The 20,227-nt window shown below is 37.6% G+C and overlaps 1 protein-coding gene and 1 non-coding gene across 3 annotated transcripts in view; both read left to right on the forward strand.

Annotated features, from left to right (window-relative positions):
- The window catches only part of PPP3R1 (protein phosphatase 3 regulatory subunit B, alpha), a 59,499-nt gene that overhangs the window by 34,785 nt on the left and 4,487 nt on the right, over positions 1-20,227 (forward strand). The window contains exons 2-4 of one of the 2 annotated variants that reach the window (XM_026712830.2): positions 6,946-6,985; positions 10,477-10,653; positions 14,299-14,358. In XM_026712830.2, the coding sequence (XP_026568615.1) occupies positions 6,946-6,985; positions 10,477-10,653; positions 14,299-14,358 (277 nt within the window). Of the gene's footprint in view, positions 1-6,945; positions 6,986-10,087; positions 10,297-10,476; positions 10,654-14,298; positions 14,359-20,227 lie in introns of those variants that run through there. The other variant, XM_087919287.1, reaches the window with a different exon arrangement.
- Positions 17,122-17,228, forward strand: LOC113444255 (U6 spliceosomal RNA). The gene has a single exon (XR_003375208.1). It is a non-coding gene; the product is annotated as a U6 spliceosomal RNA (small nuclear RNA).

A 20,227-nucleotide genomic window follows, 5' to 3' on the forward strand; every position in this document is an offset into this window, starting at 1 on the left:
GCTAATCCTATGTCAAGATTACAAATGATTAATTAGAGGATGGCAAGAAAAATAAAGAGTGAGTAGTTGAAGAATATGAGGAAAGCTTTTGAGTGAATCTGAAATTACTTTTATGACCTGGTGATTGATTGTAGCAAAAGAATTGTCAGCGTCTAGATTTTTTAAAAATAATTCAGTAGTATGATTTGTGTGTTCAGATTAGTCATAGTTAACATTAGTGTTCTCTGCGATTAGATCCAACAAATAAAAAGATGTAAAGAAAAGAAAACACATACATTTACAGAAAATATACCTTCCTTCCTCTTTTCATTTTTTGCCTTTCTATTTTAAACTATTATTTTAGATAGCTTTTTTTAAAAAAATATGAAGCTCATTTCTCTTCTGATTATTCCTTGCTTGACAATTTGAGAGCTTGCTTAAAATTTAAAATATGTATAGAAATAATTTTTAACTTTTTGCATCACTCCCCTTGATAGAATAGCTCAGCTGCATTGATTTAGTATTTAAAAGTACATGTACAGTAGCTGAAATATTTCTCTTAGCCTTTCAGTGGTGACTTCATAATCTTCAACTAAAAACAATGGTAGTCAGAAAAATATCTACTTAGGTATACATTTGCTGAAAAGAAAATAAATTTAAGTGTGCATGCAGCATGTATATTTATGGATATATTAATTTCTGCAGTTGTTTTAGAACTAAATCATAAGAATTTGGAGATTAATAGTTTCTTTTAGACATACGGTCTTTATTTTAGTAAACTATCATCTCAAAAAAAAAAAAATCCATACCCACAGGCTATATAGAAAAAGAGAAAACATTATTCACAGATGCATGCTGAATTAAACTATCCCATGACAGATAAAAGTAGAAAGAAGAAAATGAGAAAATGTTAGGGAGCTACAATCAGTAATGGCTGTATTAAAAAATTGTGTTTCCTGATGTGCCTTCTGTTGACTTAAAATAAATTCAGTTCATTGCAAGTTAGAATAAGACCATAGCATTACACCAGTACCATTTAACTCAGTAGTTCCCAAAGTGGGCGATAACCTGGGGGGGGCGATGGGATGCCTTAGGGGGGTGCTACGAGGCAAGGTGGGTGCTGGAGGTGGCCCCTCACAGTGTGCAATTTGGGATGGGATTCTACCAGTTCTCTCTCTTTCCCTCTCTCGGGCTCACCCCATTGACTTGGTGCACCGCTTCGCTCAGACTTGCTTGGACAGGTCCCTCTGGTGCATTGGGCTCAAAGGGATGGACCTTGTGGGCCGGCGCCTTGAATGCAGCAGTGGCAGTGCATTTGAAAAGTAGATTGGCTTTGCTCTACTTTCCCAATATGCCTGCGGGGCCGGTGCCTCAAACGCGGTAGCAGCGGCACGTTGGGAAAGTAGAGCAAAGCCAGTGGGGGTGGACCTGTGGGGCCAGCACCTAGAACATGGCAGTGGTAGCACGTTTTAAAAGTATAGCAAAGCCAGATGTTGGTAATTTTTACTGCAAAGAATCACAAAAGCTTCTGGGCTGTGCACAAGAAGGGACACAAATGTCAATGCAATTCAGCAACACAAGATAAAGAAATACAAATAAAACAAATCAACAAGAATCGGCAAAGCATCTGTGAATAGATTCTATTCACTACTAGAATCTAATCAGAGATGCTTTGCCGATTCTAGTCCCAATGACCTGCTCTAGCAGGGTTAGAAGGGAGTGTGTGTGTGTGTGTGCGTGTGCATGGCTGTCAAAATTCCAAAAACAGGTCAAGCTCTGGGGAGGCCAGTCATAAATTAGAATACTTGCTAAACAACCAGCCATTAAGTGAGGACCACTTGTATACGGTTTGACAGTCACCTGGCCATGCCCACCCAGTCACATGACCACCAAACCATGCCTACCCAGTCATGTGACCACCAAGCTACACCCACCCAGCAAGCCACGTCCACCCAGTCACATGACCAGCAAGCCATGCCCACCCAGTCACATGACCAGCAAGACACACCGTCAAATTAGGCCACACCCATAGAAATTTGAATCCCACCCCTGGGTGGTGGGCACCGAGGATGAGTTTGTAGCACCAAGGGGCGGTGGACTGAAAAAGTTTGGGAACCACTGATTTAACGGGACAGAAAAAAAGTATGAGAATTAAAGATCTGGTTTTAGAAATGTAATGAAATAATCTTAGGTAATTGGATGAAGGTCATCAAAATTACAGACAGCCGAACTTCCGGTTTGAGCTTCTTCAGCAACAGACTGAAAGCTCGTCTCTGCGAGGCTTCAATTCGTGCTCACCGCTGGAGCGCCCCAAGCCAGCTGGTTTCGGGGCTAAGCTACCCCGTAGAGGTGGTGAAGAGGGGGGAAACTGCCAGCAGGGTTGAGGAGAGCCGCATCTCTTCTCCCCAGCTGGCCATTACTCTCTTTCCCGAAGGCGGTTGCAGCGGTGGTCAGAAATGGCCACCACAAAGAAGAACTCGACCGGAAAAGAATGTGCAGGAGGAAGATAAGAAGATAAAGTTTTGGTGGACTGGGTCAAACAGCAAAAGCAACAAATAAGGTACCCTGGAATTGAAACTGTTAAAAAACAATAACTGTTCCCTAAGAAGATTTTGAAGCTGCAAAGGAGAGAGAAAGGGAAAAAAATTGGTTTTCTCCTTTTCCTATACTGACAGCTAAGAGACTTAAGCAAGAAATTGGAAAAAAAATGGAAAAAAAATTGGAAAAAAATCCAAATAAAAAGTCAAATGGATAATAAAGTTTTCTGGATAATTAAAAGCTTTTGAAAACAGGAAAGGGGAGAAAAAGAATAAAAGGGTAGGATCTGGAAGGGAGGAGACTGCCTGGAATTAAAAAAGAACTTACAGCAAAATCTCAACAAGACTTCCAAAAGATACATTTTAACTGAAATATCACAACAAAAACCCCAGGAAGAGAAAGTTGAAAAAGAAATAAGAAGATATAACTCAGGACTATTTGGATTACTTGATGATTTCTGGATTCTTGGTTATTGTTTTGAATGACTAAAATCAATCGGGTGGTTGTTTAAAACTGTTTAAAATGGCTCCACTTTTAGAAGAACTGAAAATGGAACTTAAAAAGTACAAAGAAGATGCACAAGAAGGGAGAGGTTCTTTTGGCTTCGTATTTCAGTTTTTAGAAATGGAGATTTGGCATTATGAGAAACAACAAGAAATGCCTGCAGAACAAGAAGATTGCGACAAAGAAGAAGCCATCTTTAATGAACAAGTAATCTTAGATGGGGAAAAAAAAAGGAAAGTGGGGAAAGAGAATGGAAAGTTTAAGATTGGGAAAAACAACTCCCCCCCAAAAAATAGAGTGAAAAATAAGTATAAAATCAGAAAGCAACAGAAGAGGGAAATGCAGAAGAGAGAATTAGAAGTAGAGAGACAAGGGGGTAAAAAGGGGAGGAAGAAGATAAGAGGGAAGAAAGAAAGGAAAAGAAGTTATAAAGGACAGAAACAAAATATAGAGAAACAGGGCCTATTTAGAGATAATGGGTGAAAATTTAATGGAAAAAGGGATTCTGCAAAGGTACATAAGATAGTATTGTTATATTAGAAACAGAAATAATTTTAGAAAATATGAAACAATGTATGATTAAAATGTCTGATAAAATAGCTATCATAATTCAGTGGAATGCTTGTCAATAAATAAATGTAAAAATGAATATCTAATGATTTATAAAACGTGAAGAGAAATAAGGGAAAAATTAATTATGGAGATTATATGTGTTTTTAAGGAAGTATGATATTTAATTGAAAAGAAGTGTTAAAGATGTTAAGATTTTAATGATTATTAATGATAGAACTGAATTGGAATGGAATGAGGGTTTATAATTACATATATTTATAATCTTTTTTTAAATTTTTTTTAAAGAATATAGTGTGTATTATAAGAATGTACCAAGCAGAATTCGATTGGAAGTTATGTATTATGTATTATATTGAAGGTCATAACCTTAAGGTATATATTGAAATTTAAATAAGAGTTGAATTGATGTAATTAAAAGATATAAAGGTATCATACTCCAATTAGTAACTACAGGAGAAAATTTGTTTAATGAGAAAAGATAAAATGAAATTGAAACAGAACAGACAAAAGTATAAATATAATGATTTGAAGTGAGATGAGATAATCAAAATAAATTTGAGAAAATTAAAAGAGGGGAAAAGCTATATAGAAAATGTAAATAGCATAAGATATGGAATAGAATACAAAAAGGAGCGTGAAATTGAGTTTTGTGTCTGTATAAAGAAGTTCTACCCGGGACCATGATATTTTCCAAAAAGATGTTTTACTTGTATTTTGTGTGTGAAAACCCAAATAAAACTTTATTTTAAAAAAATTACAGGCAGACATACCAGAAGAGCTGAGTTTATTGAGTTATTGAGCTCTGGTATCTATAAGTGTGAAACTATTACACTGGTTTCCATCTCTTTAAAGCAGCCATGATTTTTCCTAGGATTTGTGCTGTTCCTCATTGCAGTTAATACCTGATTCCAGGAAGACATACTTTTGATTTACATAGTTGCAAACATATTTGTTTGTAGGTAAAATTTATTTGCCTCCTGTCTCTCTGGGGCTACTTTAGGTGGCTTACACAAGGGTAAAAAGAAAGAAATGAAAAGAATGTGAACATCACTCCTGTTTGTGGTATAAACCCTTTTTACAACTGAAATGTTAAACAATCATACAGGTAGTCCTAGACTTACAATCAACTGATGCATAACGTGTACAATGAAATTGAAAATAAACTAAACAACAGTTAGTTTAGTGACTGTTCAAAGTTACAATTCACTGAAAAAAGTGACTTGTGAACATTTTTCACACTTATGACCATTGCAGCACCCCCATGGCCATGTAATTTATATTTGGATGCTTGATAACTGGTTCATATTTATGACTGTTGCATTGTCCCAGGGTCCAGTGATCCACTTTTGCGGCCTTCTGATAAGCAAAGTCAATGGGGGAAGCCAGATTTACTTAACAGGCATGTTACTAATTTAATAACCAGTGATTCACTTAACACATGTGGCAAGGAACATCGTAAAATAGGACAGAACTCACTTAACAAATTTCTCACTTAACAACATAAATTTTGGGCTCAATTGTCATAAATTGAGGAATGCTTATGCTGTGTGACAAGAAAGAAAAGAAAACTAATGTAAAACACAGTTTATTATTTTTCAGATATGCTAATATACAGTATGCAAAGAATCTATCCATAGTCATATTTACGTCTACGCCTCACTTGCTCTGATATAGATGCTAGAATGATGTGGGTTTTTTTTTTAGCATAGATTCAAGAATATACTTTGTAGTATACCAAATGAATGCAGGTAATCCTTGCTTATGACTTCACTTAATGACATTTCAAAGTTGGAAAAAATAACATATGACCTGTACTTGCACTTAAAACTGTTGCACCACCCCCACAATCACATTTGGGCACTTAACAACCAGGTCACATTTAGGACTGATTGCAGCATCTCAACAACCATAGTGATTTGTTTAATGGCTTCTGGAAAAATTGTTGTAAAAATCAGGCCAACTCAATTTATGGCTGCAATGGCTTGTAAGAGAAATACCAATCTCATTTGTGGTCATATCCTGAGGACTATCTATAGATGAACTCTCAAAATCGCAGTTGATGTCCATGAAATAATATATACTAGAGAATAAATAAGATACAGATACCTTTCTTAGTTTATATTAGGACAGGTATTACAGTCTTTATCGTATTGCAAATACTATCTTTGGTTTGGAATTGGAAAAAGGAAATTTAAATATAATTGCAAGGAAACGTGTTGTGGTAAAAGTAAGCAACAATTAATCATCTACTTTGTTTAGAAAGAGGGAGTATGAGCCAGTGTACAGGAGGGAAAGGAAAGGAGTACAGTGAAAAGGAGGTAACATGGACTTAGTAGATAAAAACTGGAAGAATTAAATGGCTTCACAGTTTAAAAAAAAGTTTTAATTAATATTTATAGTGATTGGACAAAGGCAGATCCTATTTCCAAAAGATAAGAATTCTAGTTGATAGTCTTATTTCTAAAGAAGGATCAAAGTAACTTGTCAGTTTAGTCCCGTTAATGCTGACACCTCTTCTGTAAGTTCTTGAGTTAACACTCAAGAAGCATGGTTGGTTTTGGAAAGAAGTGCTTGCTCAAAATGTGTCTAGTAGTTGACTTAAATGAAATGTTTCCAGAAATTATTTTACCATACTATCCAGGTTTGTCTATTCATTCTTAAGTACATAAGTGCTCCACTGCTGGATTGGACCTCTGCCTATGAAAACCAGTAGTATGTTCTCACAGTTGCCAACCATTTATATAAGGAGGCTCACTGGTTTGCAAGATGAACTTCAGAGGCAATCCCAGTGCTGTCAAGGCTGCTAACCATTGACTCCCATGAATTGGTTCAGTCCTTTTTTGAATCAGACAAGCTGTAGCCAGCATATCTCACAGTATCGAATTCCAGGGTTTAATTATACATTGTGTAAAAAAAAAATCCCTATTGTATTTTTTCCAGGATTCAATTACATTTTATTGTTAATAGTTTTCTACTACCTTCCAATATTTAAGAACCCTATGCACATTTTTAAAATTTTGTTGCCAATAAGCATTACATGCTGAAATAAATCGGAGCAGAATACATACATTTAGCATTTATATATTTTGTTCAATAATCCATATAGAATTTTGTATGTATTGAAAGTGTCATTTTGATCCATGTTGTGTGTAATTTATCTTAATAAATGCAAACTTTCATTGCTGATACTGGAAATATAATCAGTATGCCAATAATGCGTACTTGTTAATGTGATAATTGTAACAATGTTTAAAAATAGAACAACATAATTTCAGGGAAATATTTGGTGTAGTCCATTGGTTCCTTTATGCTAAACTGCTTTTCTAAACAACACTTTTTTTCTCATTTCAGGGAAACGAAGCAAGCTACCCACTGGAAATGTGTTCGCACTGTAAGTTCAACTTTACTTAGACTGTAACAAAAGTGCAGCTGTTGTTCTGAGAATACTCTTCTCAGTATGGAAGAGAGTAGATCAAGTTTATAATAAAAAGGCAAAAACAGTTCTTTGCTGATTTTTTTCCCTTCTCCATAGGAGATAAAGATAAGTTGCTTCTGCTAATTGAGAATGAGCCACCATTGAATAGTATCTGTTTTTAGGATAACTGCTCAATATATTAGTAGTATTTGATATGTACCTTCAAAGGATAAAAATCAGTGGATTAGAGGTTCTTTATGTCCCCACATTTTTGTTGGGCATGTAAATAATGTAAATAATGTATTTGTTGGGCATGTGTTTGCATTCTTTAAACTTACTTTTTGTTTATTTATTGGTATCCCATCTTAATTATTTTTATAAATAACTTAACATAATATTCTTTCCTCCTCCTAGTTTCCCTACAACAAACAACAAACCAGTGATGTGAGGTGGGCTGGGAGAGAGTGACTGACCCAAAGTCATCCAGCCAGGTTTCATGCCTTAAGCAGGACTAAAATTCAGTCTCCTGGCTTCTAGTGTGGTGCCTAAATCAGATGTCTCTCATTACCTGCTTTAAAACAAGGAGGAAGGCCAATTATAATTCTTGGAAGTAGTTCAACTTCAATTATAATCTAATATAACAGTATAGTATGTGGAATTTAGCTAAAATGAATTTGTATATACAAAATCTTTATATGGTGTTCAGTTATGTTATTCTTGTATCAATCAGTACCTTGCAAAGCTCTACTCTAAAGTGATGAAAGCGTCTATAGAAATATTGGTTGTGAGTTGGAAAAAAAAAGATTGTAGGATTTGTTACACATAAACACTGTCATTTAGTCTTTCTTCCCAAAAGGTATGCATAACATGAAAGATTTAAATTAGTTTCAACAAACCAATAATTCTCAGTCTCTTTGAACTTCTTTAATCAAAAAGATGTACATATTTCATTGTAATCCTGTCTTTTCAGAAGACTTGAGATGTGTACAAATCATAAATAACAATAAGACCACTCCCTCCACTATAAAGATGTCCAAAGAAAAGTACAAGGCAATAAATCTGTATTTAAAATTTATGGGTTTTGTTGCTTTCTTAAATGTTGAAATTTAAAGACACATCAGGGCAAAATAGTCCATAAGAAGGAAGCCATCATGGAAAAGGTCTACCTCAAAGTCCATAATCCTCTTCTGAGAGAAATATAATGAAGGCTGTCACTGGACAGGCAAAACTATGCTTGCTAAGGTGGTGTCTTATAGCCTGTTGGAACCACACCAAGTAGGACTTATAGTGCTTTGAATCCTGCCCAGAAATCTACTGGCAACTAAGGCAGTGAGTGAAATACAAAGTAACACATTTTCTCTGTTAACTTCCTGGACACCAAATTTTCTACCAATTTTAATTTCTGGATTGTCTTAAAAAAAACTCCACATGGAGTATAGGTATGTATTCTACATGAATGCTCAGCTCACAGTTACGATATTGCAGCGAACCAAAGTAATGGGATTGCTATATGTGACTTTCCTTGCAGGCTTCCCATATTCTCTTGAGGAGCCCTGCTACAAAGTATGAGGAATGCTGTGTTCTGTAGCAAGTATGAGGAATCATTTTATAAAGAATCCAAAGTCATAATGAAATGAAAGTTCATGAAGGAATGAGTGAATGTAGGCATTTCATATGGTTCTGTCCAATTGAAGAATCCAAAGTCATAATGAAATGAAAGTTCATGAAGGAATGAGTGAATTTAGGCATTTCATATGGTTCTGTCCAATTGATGTTTGGATTTGAGCTAATGGAAGTGACTTTATCTGTAATAAAATAAGCAAAAACATCTAGCTACTCTGGATCCCACTCAACCAAACCCTAAAAATGCTACAGATTATATTTAGATTAGATTAGAATCTGCAGATATAGCAAAGTCTAGTAGTTGCATTTATCACTACTGTGAAATCCCAAAATCTTCTTGAACTGTTGCTTGGTCAAACTGACTTTTCATTTATTTTATCTCCAAATACTCTTCAAAATTATTAGGGATTGATAACTGAAAAGAGGCCTTGCGGGAGCAATTTCATCCAGTCATGTTCTTCACAGAATGAACCAGATGCATTGATAACTTTCTGCTTTATGATTAAGGGAATCCCCAAGTCCTAAGTCTTTTGATTTTGTTCTCAGTTTGCTAAACATTACATTAACAATATTGCATTCAAAAAAATTTCTAAAGACTTTTTTTCTAGTAAATTCTAATTGTACACTAGAATTAAAATTTTGTTATGTATATGATGTTCCTGAAATCATATTGGAAGAACATGCTTTCAGGATTGATAAGTATATGTTCAACAGTTAATGGATGTTTCTCTAGTGTGCTGTTCCGAGCATCCAGGCAATAATGTGATCAGACAGATTGAATCTCAGTGCATGATATTTGAAAATTGATAGTACTACTTTTAATATGATTTCAAATTTGTTTTGCACAAATTCTAATAGTCCCAGTATGGTTTTGTTTCTTTTTGCTCCCAAATTGGAATAAGACAACACAACTTTTTCCCCCACTCCAGAAGGCTATTGTACAATTAGATGAGAACTCTTATTTTTCAGAGTTCCATATTGTCATCTTCACAGAAAGTGTTTTACTATATTACGCCCTCTTTTGGAGAGAAAAAAATGGATGTTATAAGATGGTAATATATACTTAAAAACTGTATTAGGTAAATACAGAGCACCACTACACTCATACCTAAACTGAATTTTGAATAGCAAATATTAACTTGTACCTTGTGTTCATAATCCAATGGATACTTAATACAAAACAAAGTTTTGATCAAGATTGCTGATGGCATAGAAAAAATGTTAACTTTGAATTGTTCTCCAATTTGAATTGTTCTCCAATTTCAACTTATGACACATACATGCAACCTTCTGAAAGTGCTCCATCACATCAAGAATTGACTAAAATTTACATAGCATATTTAATTATTTCCTTTGATAATTTCTTTATACTGTTATAAATTTAATATTTGATCAACACCAGTTCAGTTTCATGAGGAGTTAAAACTAAAGATTTAAATAAACTCATTTTTGCAGGCATTGCAGCTGACCTCATCTCATTACCTCCTATTTAAAAGATAACTGACGTGGTTAGATAATTAAAAGGAGATTTGTATCTGACAGATGCTTGTAAACATAAGGCTGAAGTTAACTAAGCACTGTTAGTCCTCTGAACACTTGAGTCAGTGTATATTAGGTTATATAGAGCTGTAAAGTAAAATGTGCAATGGCCCGTCCTGTAAAAGGTAATCTATTTTAATTTATTACATTTAAAAGCTGTTTATGTATAAGAGCAGGGGGATATATACATTCTAAAATAGTCATTGTTTTTGGATCTGAACAAGAAATCGTATCAGAAGAAAGAACTATTATATATTCCATTTGGGATTTCATATTTTTCTGTCTTCCCCATCCCCCTTTGCCAGTTGATGCAGATGAGATTAAACGATTGGGGAAGAGATTTAAGAAGCTTGATTTAGATAACTCTGGTTCTTTAAGTGTGGAAGAATTTATGTCTTTGCCTGAGTTACAACAGAATCCCTTGGTACAACGAGTAATAGATATATTTGATACTGATGGAAATGGAGAAGTAGACTTCAAAGGTAAGAAAAGTTTAATTTGTTAAACATACATATTCAAACTGTCAGCTTTTACCTAATGTAATAAGATGCAGAATTTTTTTAGTTTTTCTAAATTAGTTATAAGCTTCAATTATTCATGTTTTATGTCATAATGTAGCTTTCCAGTTAAGAAATGTTTTGTATAATGAGCTAGGAAAGATTCATAATGCTTAATAAATAGTTTCTCTGAAATATTGAAAAGCATTTAACAATTTGGTAATTAAAAATCTGTTTGGAGAAAGGAAAAAATGGTTTGTCCTGCAATTCCTTCAGTGGAAACACCGCATTTGATTCAATTTTTAAAAGTTCTAATCACCATAGGTTAACCCATCTAGAAATTAGTCTCTTGGACAGTTGTGCCACAGCTGAAAACCCTACTTATCCCTGATATCATTTCAGATGGCACAGAGATTACAAAAAAAGCCATACAAAGTCTTAATGCTGTGTTGGGTTAGTGTGAAAAGAAATGATCTTGGATATAGTCATAATACTTCAGAATTTGAAAAATTAAAATGTATCAAAAAGTAAAATAAAAGTCTCCAGGCTGTATTTTTTAAAATAATAGTTTAGGAGCATATTTAAATAATCTGTCATCCTAAAGAAACAGGATTTTAAGCCTCCACATTCAATACTTTTTATCAGGTCTCTGATTCCAATATATGTACTTACACAGAGCTTATTTGCAGCCCAGAAATTCCAGGCTTGGTTTTAGGTGCATCTCCATATAGCCCTAATGTGATGTGAAAGTTAAAATGTTGTAATTGGGTTAGAGGGACACAAATTTTATTCCATCCCTATTATGGAAGTTCCTTGTATCAGTTAGAATATTTATACAGATAATCCTCAATGACTATTTGTTTAAAAATAGTTCAGTTATGAGGGCACAAAAGAAAGTGACTTACAACAATCCTTGTGTCCTACAGTCACTTGCTCAAAATTCAGATACTTGGCAGCCAGCATATATTTACAACAGTTTCAGCTTGGGGGGTTTATGTGATAGCCATTTACAATTTCTCAGTGGACTTCTGACTGGTAAAGTCAATGGGAGAAGCTGGATTTGTTTAAAACCATGTGAGTCACTTAATGAACATGACATTTGCTACACTCGAGTGTCTAGTCTTTGGAACACCAAGAACCCTCACAGGGCACAACTCATTTAAAAACTGTATCACTTAATGATGGAAGTTCTGATGCCAATTATGGTTGTAAGTTGAAGATTATATGTATTCAACCCAATTGGCCTCACAGTATTGTTGGGAGAAATTGGATGAAATGCTATATATGCCATCTTGAGCTCCTGAAAGAAAGATGCCATAAATTTTTGTTGTGGCTTCCATACTTTACAAAGCATATACAAAAAGAGGAGTAGGTCAAAAAACATAGGAAGAAACAATATCAAAGACATACTACAACAACATCAGTTAACAATGATTGAGGCCACCAGAAGAGCAAGAGCCAGAACTCTCCCTTGACACTCAAAGTGGTAAAAGGTAGTAAAGAACAAATAATTTTTTGCAGAAGTTGTTGAACATAACCAGCTCATCACAATGATTCATCCCATTTGCCAGGCCCCTCTTTGGAGGCAATATTTTAGAATGGCAGATTCCAAACCTGCAAATCTCTTCGACTTTTTCAAGAACTCATCTCCTACAAGTTGCATGGGAACCTTGAGCCTGTTGGAACTTTCTGTTTTCACCAGAAAATCCCAAAATCTCAATCACACTGTTGGCACTGGAAGAATTGGGGCATAAATGATGTCAACCTTCATTTAGACTGAAAAATTCTTCCCCACTCAGGTTTGGTCCAGCCAAAATGAATAAGGATTTAGGCCTTCCCAATAATATTTCCAACAATTACAGTTCCTAAGGCATGCCACTCTTTTCCATCTCTGCTGGATTGTTGCTCCTTTTTCTGATGAGGATTATTCAGTCTACTTTAGGTCTTCCTTTATGCTTGGAGTTTCATTTTAGATAGATTTATGAAGGCATTTTCTGAAACTTAGTTCTCAAGCAAGCTTGCACACACCAAGATTGCCCAAATCAGGAATCTCCCTGCCTCCTTTGAGGTAAAACTGCCACCAGTTTTCACTATCATCTAGGATTAACCATTGGACCTTGGAGCATCAAACTTGTTACAACAAGTAGTCCTCATTTAGTGACCGCAACTGGGACTGGCAACAAATTCATTAAGTAAAGGAGTTGCTAAGAGAAACTGCAACTGCTTATGATCTTACTTCAGCTTTCTTTTGCTTTACAGCCCTGCGTAGGTCATTAATTTGAGGGTTGGTCATAAAGTTACTTTTTCATCACTGTGATAACTGTGAAAGCAAAGCAGTTGCTTAAAAAAAGGAGTATCTCTATTCTGATCAACTGACATAATTTTTGAGCAGACTGCAGTTCTTTAATACAGATCATAAAGTGTCCTGACTTTCCATTTCATATTTTCATCTTTCTGCCTAATTATAGTGGTTTTTCAGAATGGCACTGTTTAGGTCCTAATTCAAAGATTTCTTCTGTCAGTAATTAGACCGTTATTTTATATGTCCCATAGCTGGTTTTGGTTGGCTTTAGATACTTGCGTTTAAAATGTAAATGATAGCCAATAGCCAGTTGGATGTTTGATATGGTTAAAATGCAAGGAGATTATGTTTTTGTATTCATTCCCTTTCAACCATTGCTGACTCCACAGAGTCCCTTGACTCTTGAATTCTGGAGAGACATAGGAAGATGAAAAGTAAAGCATTCTGTTGCATTGTTTTAAGACCCCTTAACACTTACAGGGAGAAACAACACCAAAAACAATAATTGCACCTACATCCAACTATATGACACTTTTAACAATTAAATAGGTTAGTTTTCAACTTATAACTTCAATTGTGATCAGAATCTTGGTTACTGATTACTGAAGTAATCATTTAGCAAGACATCACATGCCTGCAATCCTGGTATACCTGGTTATGACTATTAAATGATTTTTCAGTTGTTAAGCAGATGAAATCCCATGTAAACGCCAGAGTTGCCCATGGAAGCCTCAGCTGCTCACCCAGCCATCAACCCAAGCAAAGCTGCCTAGTCCTGGAAAGCCTCATCTCCTTCCAGCCTGTCAGCAAAAACAAAGCTGCCCTGACTCAGGAAGGCTTTGCTTGAGCTGACAAACCGGGTGGGCAGTGAATCTTTTCAGGTCATAGTAGCCTTGTTTGCCTTCTGGGCCAAGTGAGCAATGAAATAGGCAGGTGAAGAGAGCTTCAGTATCCCTATGGTTGAAAGTGGAGGCGGGCTGCAAAGGATCTGAATTGTTGCATGATAATCGGTGGTTGATGTACAATGATTGTAACTTTTTGCACATGGGTCATAAGTCTCTTGGTCCACTACCATCATAGAGTTGCTGAAAGAATGGTTGTAAGTCAACAATTATCTTTAAAAGCTGCATTTTCATGTGTCTTCTGAGCATCACAAGAACATGTCAAATATGAAAATGTAAGTACATAATACCTAGCTCAGGGTCATAAAAACAATAAATCAAACTTACTACTTTTAAGATTGCTATGGAAGAAAATTTGAGGATATTTTCCAAAGTTTGGGAAGTATACAATATTTTTTAACTTCTCTGTATACCTGTATTCTGTAGAATTTATAGAAGGAGTCTCCCAGTTCAGTGTCAAAGGTGACAAGGAGCAGAAGTTGAGGTGTAAGTATATTATATTTTGTTAACTACAAGCTCTATTAGAAAATTGTTTTTTCTGTTCTTCCCTCACTTATTTTATAAGCCATTATAAATTTTAATATAGCTTGGGTTAGATAACAATTGGAAGATGCATCAACATGATTTTTATATTTCTGAGGTGAAGTAAACAGCTTTTACATAAAAATAGCTATGCTAGTACTTCTCCATCCCTCTTTTTTCCTTTTGGTACTTTGAACAGTGAGATATTTGCTAAGAAATAGTGCATAGAATTTTTTTTAGCTTCTTCCTTAGCAATAACATATAGGAGGAAATTATACAGTTCCATCGATGTAACTATTCTTGCTGAGTTTTAGCAATGAGAATTTGACAAGATATACAAAGTATGGTTTAGATTGTGCAAATTACATCATAATTTATATACATCCCATGGAAGGAGGGATTTATATAAAATAAAATATAAAATAAGGTAGCTGTTGGTTATTTGTATAGTGATATCAGACTTTCCATAACAAGTCCTTAGAAGATTAAATGAGATTACTAACTATTATTGGTTTAGTTTTAGCAACTTAGAATTAAGAAGAAATTTCTTGACAGTGAGAGCAAATAACTAGTGGAACAGGATGCCTCCAGAAGTTGTGGGGCTCCATCACTGGAAGTTTTTAAGAAGAGATTGGATAGCTATTTGTTCAGAATGGTGTAGGATCTCCTGCTTGTGCAGAGGTTAGACTGGAAGATCTCAAAGATCCCTTCCATCTGTTATTCTGACTGAAATTTCAAAACATCCTCTGTTGTGATATTCAAAATCATACTTCAGTTTTGGAACATACAAAGTGTTGTTTGGAACACACGAACAATCTTATTTAATTAATGACTTCACTTGCAGATTTCTACTATGTTAAGAAATATCTAGGAATTTCTCCAGATGAGCTGTTCAGAGCATCCATTGTTTGGGATGACGCTTCTGTTGCTCGTCTGATAGGCTGGGCTTTAATTGAGAGGACACTCCTCCCTAGCGTCCCTAGTTTTTGCTCAGCTTTCGTGGGTATAGGCAGCTTAATTTCCTTTCCCTTGGCCAGAATAGCAAAGGCTTCAAAAGGAGAAACAAAAAAGTTTGCTTTTAAACTCTAAACAAATCTTTTAAGGTTTTTAGTTTCAGTGAGTCAAACAGCTCCCTACGGCATATAACTCCAGCCGAGGGAGCTCACCGTAGCTTCAGATAATGATCTCTCGCCCCCAGGACGATCAGAGGCGATAATGCCTCAGCCGCACGGATAACAACTCACATTTCTTAGCCCGTACCATTACGATCTTTTCAAGCCAAGCTGCTATGATAGTGCCACCCGCGCCCGATGGGAGAAGCTCCATTTTAAAAGGGCCCGAGGCTTCTTTCTCTCCCCTGGGAACACCATCTGGGGTGGGGGCATCAGCGCCCATCTGCCCCACCGTGCCTTTTTATTCAAGGGGAAACTGCAGTATCGACTCCCCACAAGGCGTGGAAGTGCTGCTGAGCCGATTTAACTCATTACGTGCCTAAAGAGATAACGGCTGGCGCCCATGCAGACTCACTAACCATGTGGTAGTGATCTGCATTTTATTTCTGGAACTGTGAGAGGCTTTTCTTTCCCCAAGCAGGGGTCTCCTTCTTGGAACCCGGGGGTGGGGGGAATCACCCTAATGTGTGTGTGTTTGTGTACTGCTCTGGCCAACAACAGAGTGCTCCTTCCGATTGGAATTCCCTATAACTCCAGTCACTAAGCAGGACAGAGCATCCTTACCCTCAGGTATCTCTCCACAGGAGATTCTGTAGTTTCAGATATACTCCCGCAAGGTATATAGAAGAAGCAAGGCCTATTGATCAGGTGGAGCCAGAGGACTAAGAGTTCTCCTGCTCAAATTCTAGTCAGATTCGCATTGGCTCACAATAAGAGGTGATGGTTGATGCTACATCTTGACGACTAAAACAATGCCAGCATCATTTTGTTTATAAGAATTCCATGGCATTATCTGTTGAGAGGCCACTTCCCCTCACAAGGATCTCTCTGTGAGAGTCCAGGGGACACTTATGCCGATTGCGGACCTCTTTCTGAGGTTGACTATCGGGCTTCCTTTTTAAGTTGTCAGCCCTCACAGAATATAGCAGCACAGTAACAGCGAGAGCCAAGGCCTGTGTCTGCCTGGGCAGGAAGCTGTTGAGGGCCAGTGACTGCAGGATCACCCAATTGCAAGACAGGTCCTGAAAGGTGTTCTCTATTTGGCTTCACAATTTGATTCCATATTCAGTCATCTAATTATGAGTTTGGTAACAGCACAACAATTTGTTAGTAGCTGTACACAGATATAACAAAAATATTATCAATAATCATAATATTAATGATATCAATATTATTATGAATAATAACATAATAACAAATTGAATTTACCAAAAAAATGAGGGGAACAAATATCAAGAGGATTCCCTGCCTCTGTATACATCAGGCCTCTGGACCAGTCGATGGTCCATTAATATTGCATACACATATAGATATATAGATATAGATATCTCACCTCGTGGGCTTTAGGTCAGAATCTTCAAGGGCAACCAGAAATCCCCCCCAGTGGACAATAAACCAACTCAAAGTAGGTCAAAATGTCCTGGAGAGACCTCTAAGGCAACAAAGAATGCCAAGAGATGCCAAAATGCGTTAGATAAGCATATTTTTAAAAAAATGCATGAGGGAGGTTGAACAGAAGTCTTAGTCCCCCAGCCAGGCTGGTCCCAGTTCCAGAGTGCTTGCTTCGGCAGCACATATACTAAAATTGGAATGATACAGAGAAGATTAGCATGGTCCCTGCACAAGGATGACATGCAAATTTCTGAAGTGTTCCATATTTCACCTTGCCTCCATCCCTGGATCTCTCAACGCCATCCAGGAGAGCCTCAGAGGGACCGGTTCAACCCAGGCCTTCAGCAACGCTACTTGCCTGACAAACAGTTGTGGGACCATGCCAGAATTCCTCCTCCCAGAGGATATCCCTGACAAATTGAAGGCCTGGAGGGATATGTAGTCTTGAAGAGGCATTGCAGCTGGGGTACAGTAGAAATTGATGGCTAGGCAGCCTCCACAATCTGACCTCGATTCTCACTCGATTTAGTTACTATGCAGAACGGACCTTCATTACCAGCAGGTACCTCCTTCAGGGGAGTATTATGTAATCCAGTTACACATTCACAGGATGCACAGGATGAGGGAGAACTAGAGACGAGATGGAACAGGTTGAGGAAGAGTCTACTCAAGACAGTGACCAAAATCTGTCAGAGGTGTATCCCCTAAAAAAAGGGGGCATGTCAGATATTGAAGGCATTAAGCCAGACCACCAACCTTCAGGTCTGCTTTGCCCTCAGACTTTTTTCAAGTCTCTGTTGCTTCAAAAAACAAAAAACTACTGCCTGCCTTGATATTCCATTCCCCCCGGCCCAACAATCGCTACTGTAAGGGGGGTCAGACGATTTAATCTTCTCCCAATCAATAATGTAAGAGGAAGTCATAACTGTCCCACAGAGGTTCTTGGACCTTGTCCAGAAACAAGGGGTCTCTTCAGTGGCGTATACCCCTCTTACAGGATATGATAGAAAATTTTTAATTTGGTTTTCTGATTCTGCTAAATTTCTCATCATGATACTAGATAAAACAATAATGGCAATTATCATCCTCTTCTGCAATTCCAATGGAAGCAGAAGAGGCTCTCAAGTTAAAGGATATACAGGGTCGAGTTGTCTCCATGTAGGGCATGTCGATCTGATGTGGGGGCCATAAGAGTGGAGTCGGCCACATCCCCCCCTTTTTTACTAGATCGTTTCTCAGGTAGCTCCGTCATCTGAGGGAGATTATCTCAAATTCCAATATCAGGGCGCACAAGGATGCCGCAAAACTCTATTAAATTATCTGCTCAAGCTAGGGCATCTCAGGTTTCTCCTCGCCTTCTGCTATGGCTCAGACATTGACAGGCAGATATCACACAACTAATGGAAGCTTGCTTTCTCCCCAATATAGGGAGATAATTTGGTTGGTGGTGCCCATGACCTATCTCTGATAGAGACTAGAAGCAGAAAATAAGTTCCTCTCTTTTCATAGACCCCAAAATAGTCCTTCCCAGCTTTTTGGAGGGTTCCTTCGTTTCCTCTACCAGGGACTTTTTCTCTCCAGACTCCAGGGACCGTCTGGACGCATGAATCACCAACAGTCGGATAGTTTCCGATCTGGAGATAGATACTGAAGTGGAGGGCAGACCAAAAGAATCTCTTGAGGAACATGAAATAGAGGTCTCCGAGGCAAAACATAGGTCCCACGGCTGTGCCCCTATTGGTGGAAGGCTCAAGCCTTTCACGGACAGATGGGATGCTTCTACCTCTGTTTCCTGGGTTAGAGATATCAGAAGATCAGGCCTGGCTGTAGAATTTCCATCTTCTCCCTGGAACCTTTGCATTACTTGCCTTCTCTCTGGGGATCCTGTTAAAGGGAGCATGATGGAGACAGCTATTGTTCATTTATTGGAGATCCAGGCAACCGACCTGTGGCATCGGATCAGAAGGGGCAATTATAGTTTTAAAATGACCTAATCGGTCCCTAGTTTATAGGAGGCTTAAGATGAGTATACTGAACTCCATACTTCTGAGCTTCAGAAGGGGCGACTTTCTACATTCCATTGACTTAATGGAGGCCCATCCCCACATTCCAATTAGATCCTCACATAGCAAACCTCTTAGTTTTTGTTATAATACTCAGCGTTTTGAATACGTTGCACTGTCCTTTGGGTCATCATCTGCCCAAGGTTCTTACGAAGGTTCTGATGGCTCTGGCTGTCCATCTTAGGGGAACACCTGTTAGACGACAGTGTTATTTAAATGACATTTCATTATTATCTTGTTCATATAAACAGGCAAAGGGGAGGCCTTAGCATCGGTCATCACTAAGAGAGACTTGCAGTCCATTTCTCATCACCCATGCATATGCAAGTTTCTTGTGCGGGGCTACAATCTTATCGCCTCCTGTAGTGCATTGATATCACACATGGGACCTCAACAAGGTCCTTACCGCTCGCAAGAAAACTCCCTTTGAGCCCATGTAGACCATGAGTCTCCATTCCTAATGTACAAGGTGATTCTCTTGGTTGCCATTACATCGGCCAGTTACATCTTGGATCTAGTAGTCTTGTCAGTTAGACAGGAGCTCTGCATTTTTCACACAGACAAAGTGGTCCTTAGTCCAGATCCATCTTTCACCCATAGATAATTTTGGGTTTCCACAGACCATAGGAATTGATACTCCCATACGTTTGTCTGAAACCGACATAAAATCTGGCACAACAATGCCACAATCTAGATGCAAGGCGAGCTTTCTGCATATATTTCAACCATACGATGTGTGTTAGGAAATGAAGGTTCTCTTGATTTCTTTTCAACCACCCACCATTGGGTGCAAGACTTCTTCCTCAATGACCAGTAAGTGGCTGAGAGCACAATTCTCAAGTCCTATGAGACACAGTCTCTTCCTGTACCCAGGGGCATCACTGCTCATTCGACCTGGAGCGCTGCGATGTTGACAACATGGGCCACAAGTGCCAATAGAGGAAATTTACAAGGCGACAACATGGGCCTCACCATCGCCTTTTATTTAGAAACTATTAGAATGATGTCTTCTCCTCTACGGAGGCTGCCTTTGACAGGAGAGTGTTACAAAGGGTCCATAGGGACCAAGAAAAAGGGGAATCCGAACCAGACGGAATCCCTCCCATAGGACACCCCAAGCTTTGGTATGTCCCAAACAATGGATGCTCTGAACAGCTCATCTGGAGAAGGGGCATTGGTACTTACCTGACACGCCCTTTCTCTGTG

Source organism: Pseudonaja textilis, chromosome 1 (assembly GCF_049901715.1).
Source record: "Pseudonaja textilis isolate UNSWEBS1 chromosome 1, rPseTex1.2, whole genome shotgun sequence".
In the NCBI taxonomy this organism is placed as follows: Eukaryota; Metazoa; Chordata; class Lepidosauria; order Squamata; family Elapidae; genus Pseudonaja; species Pseudonaja textilis.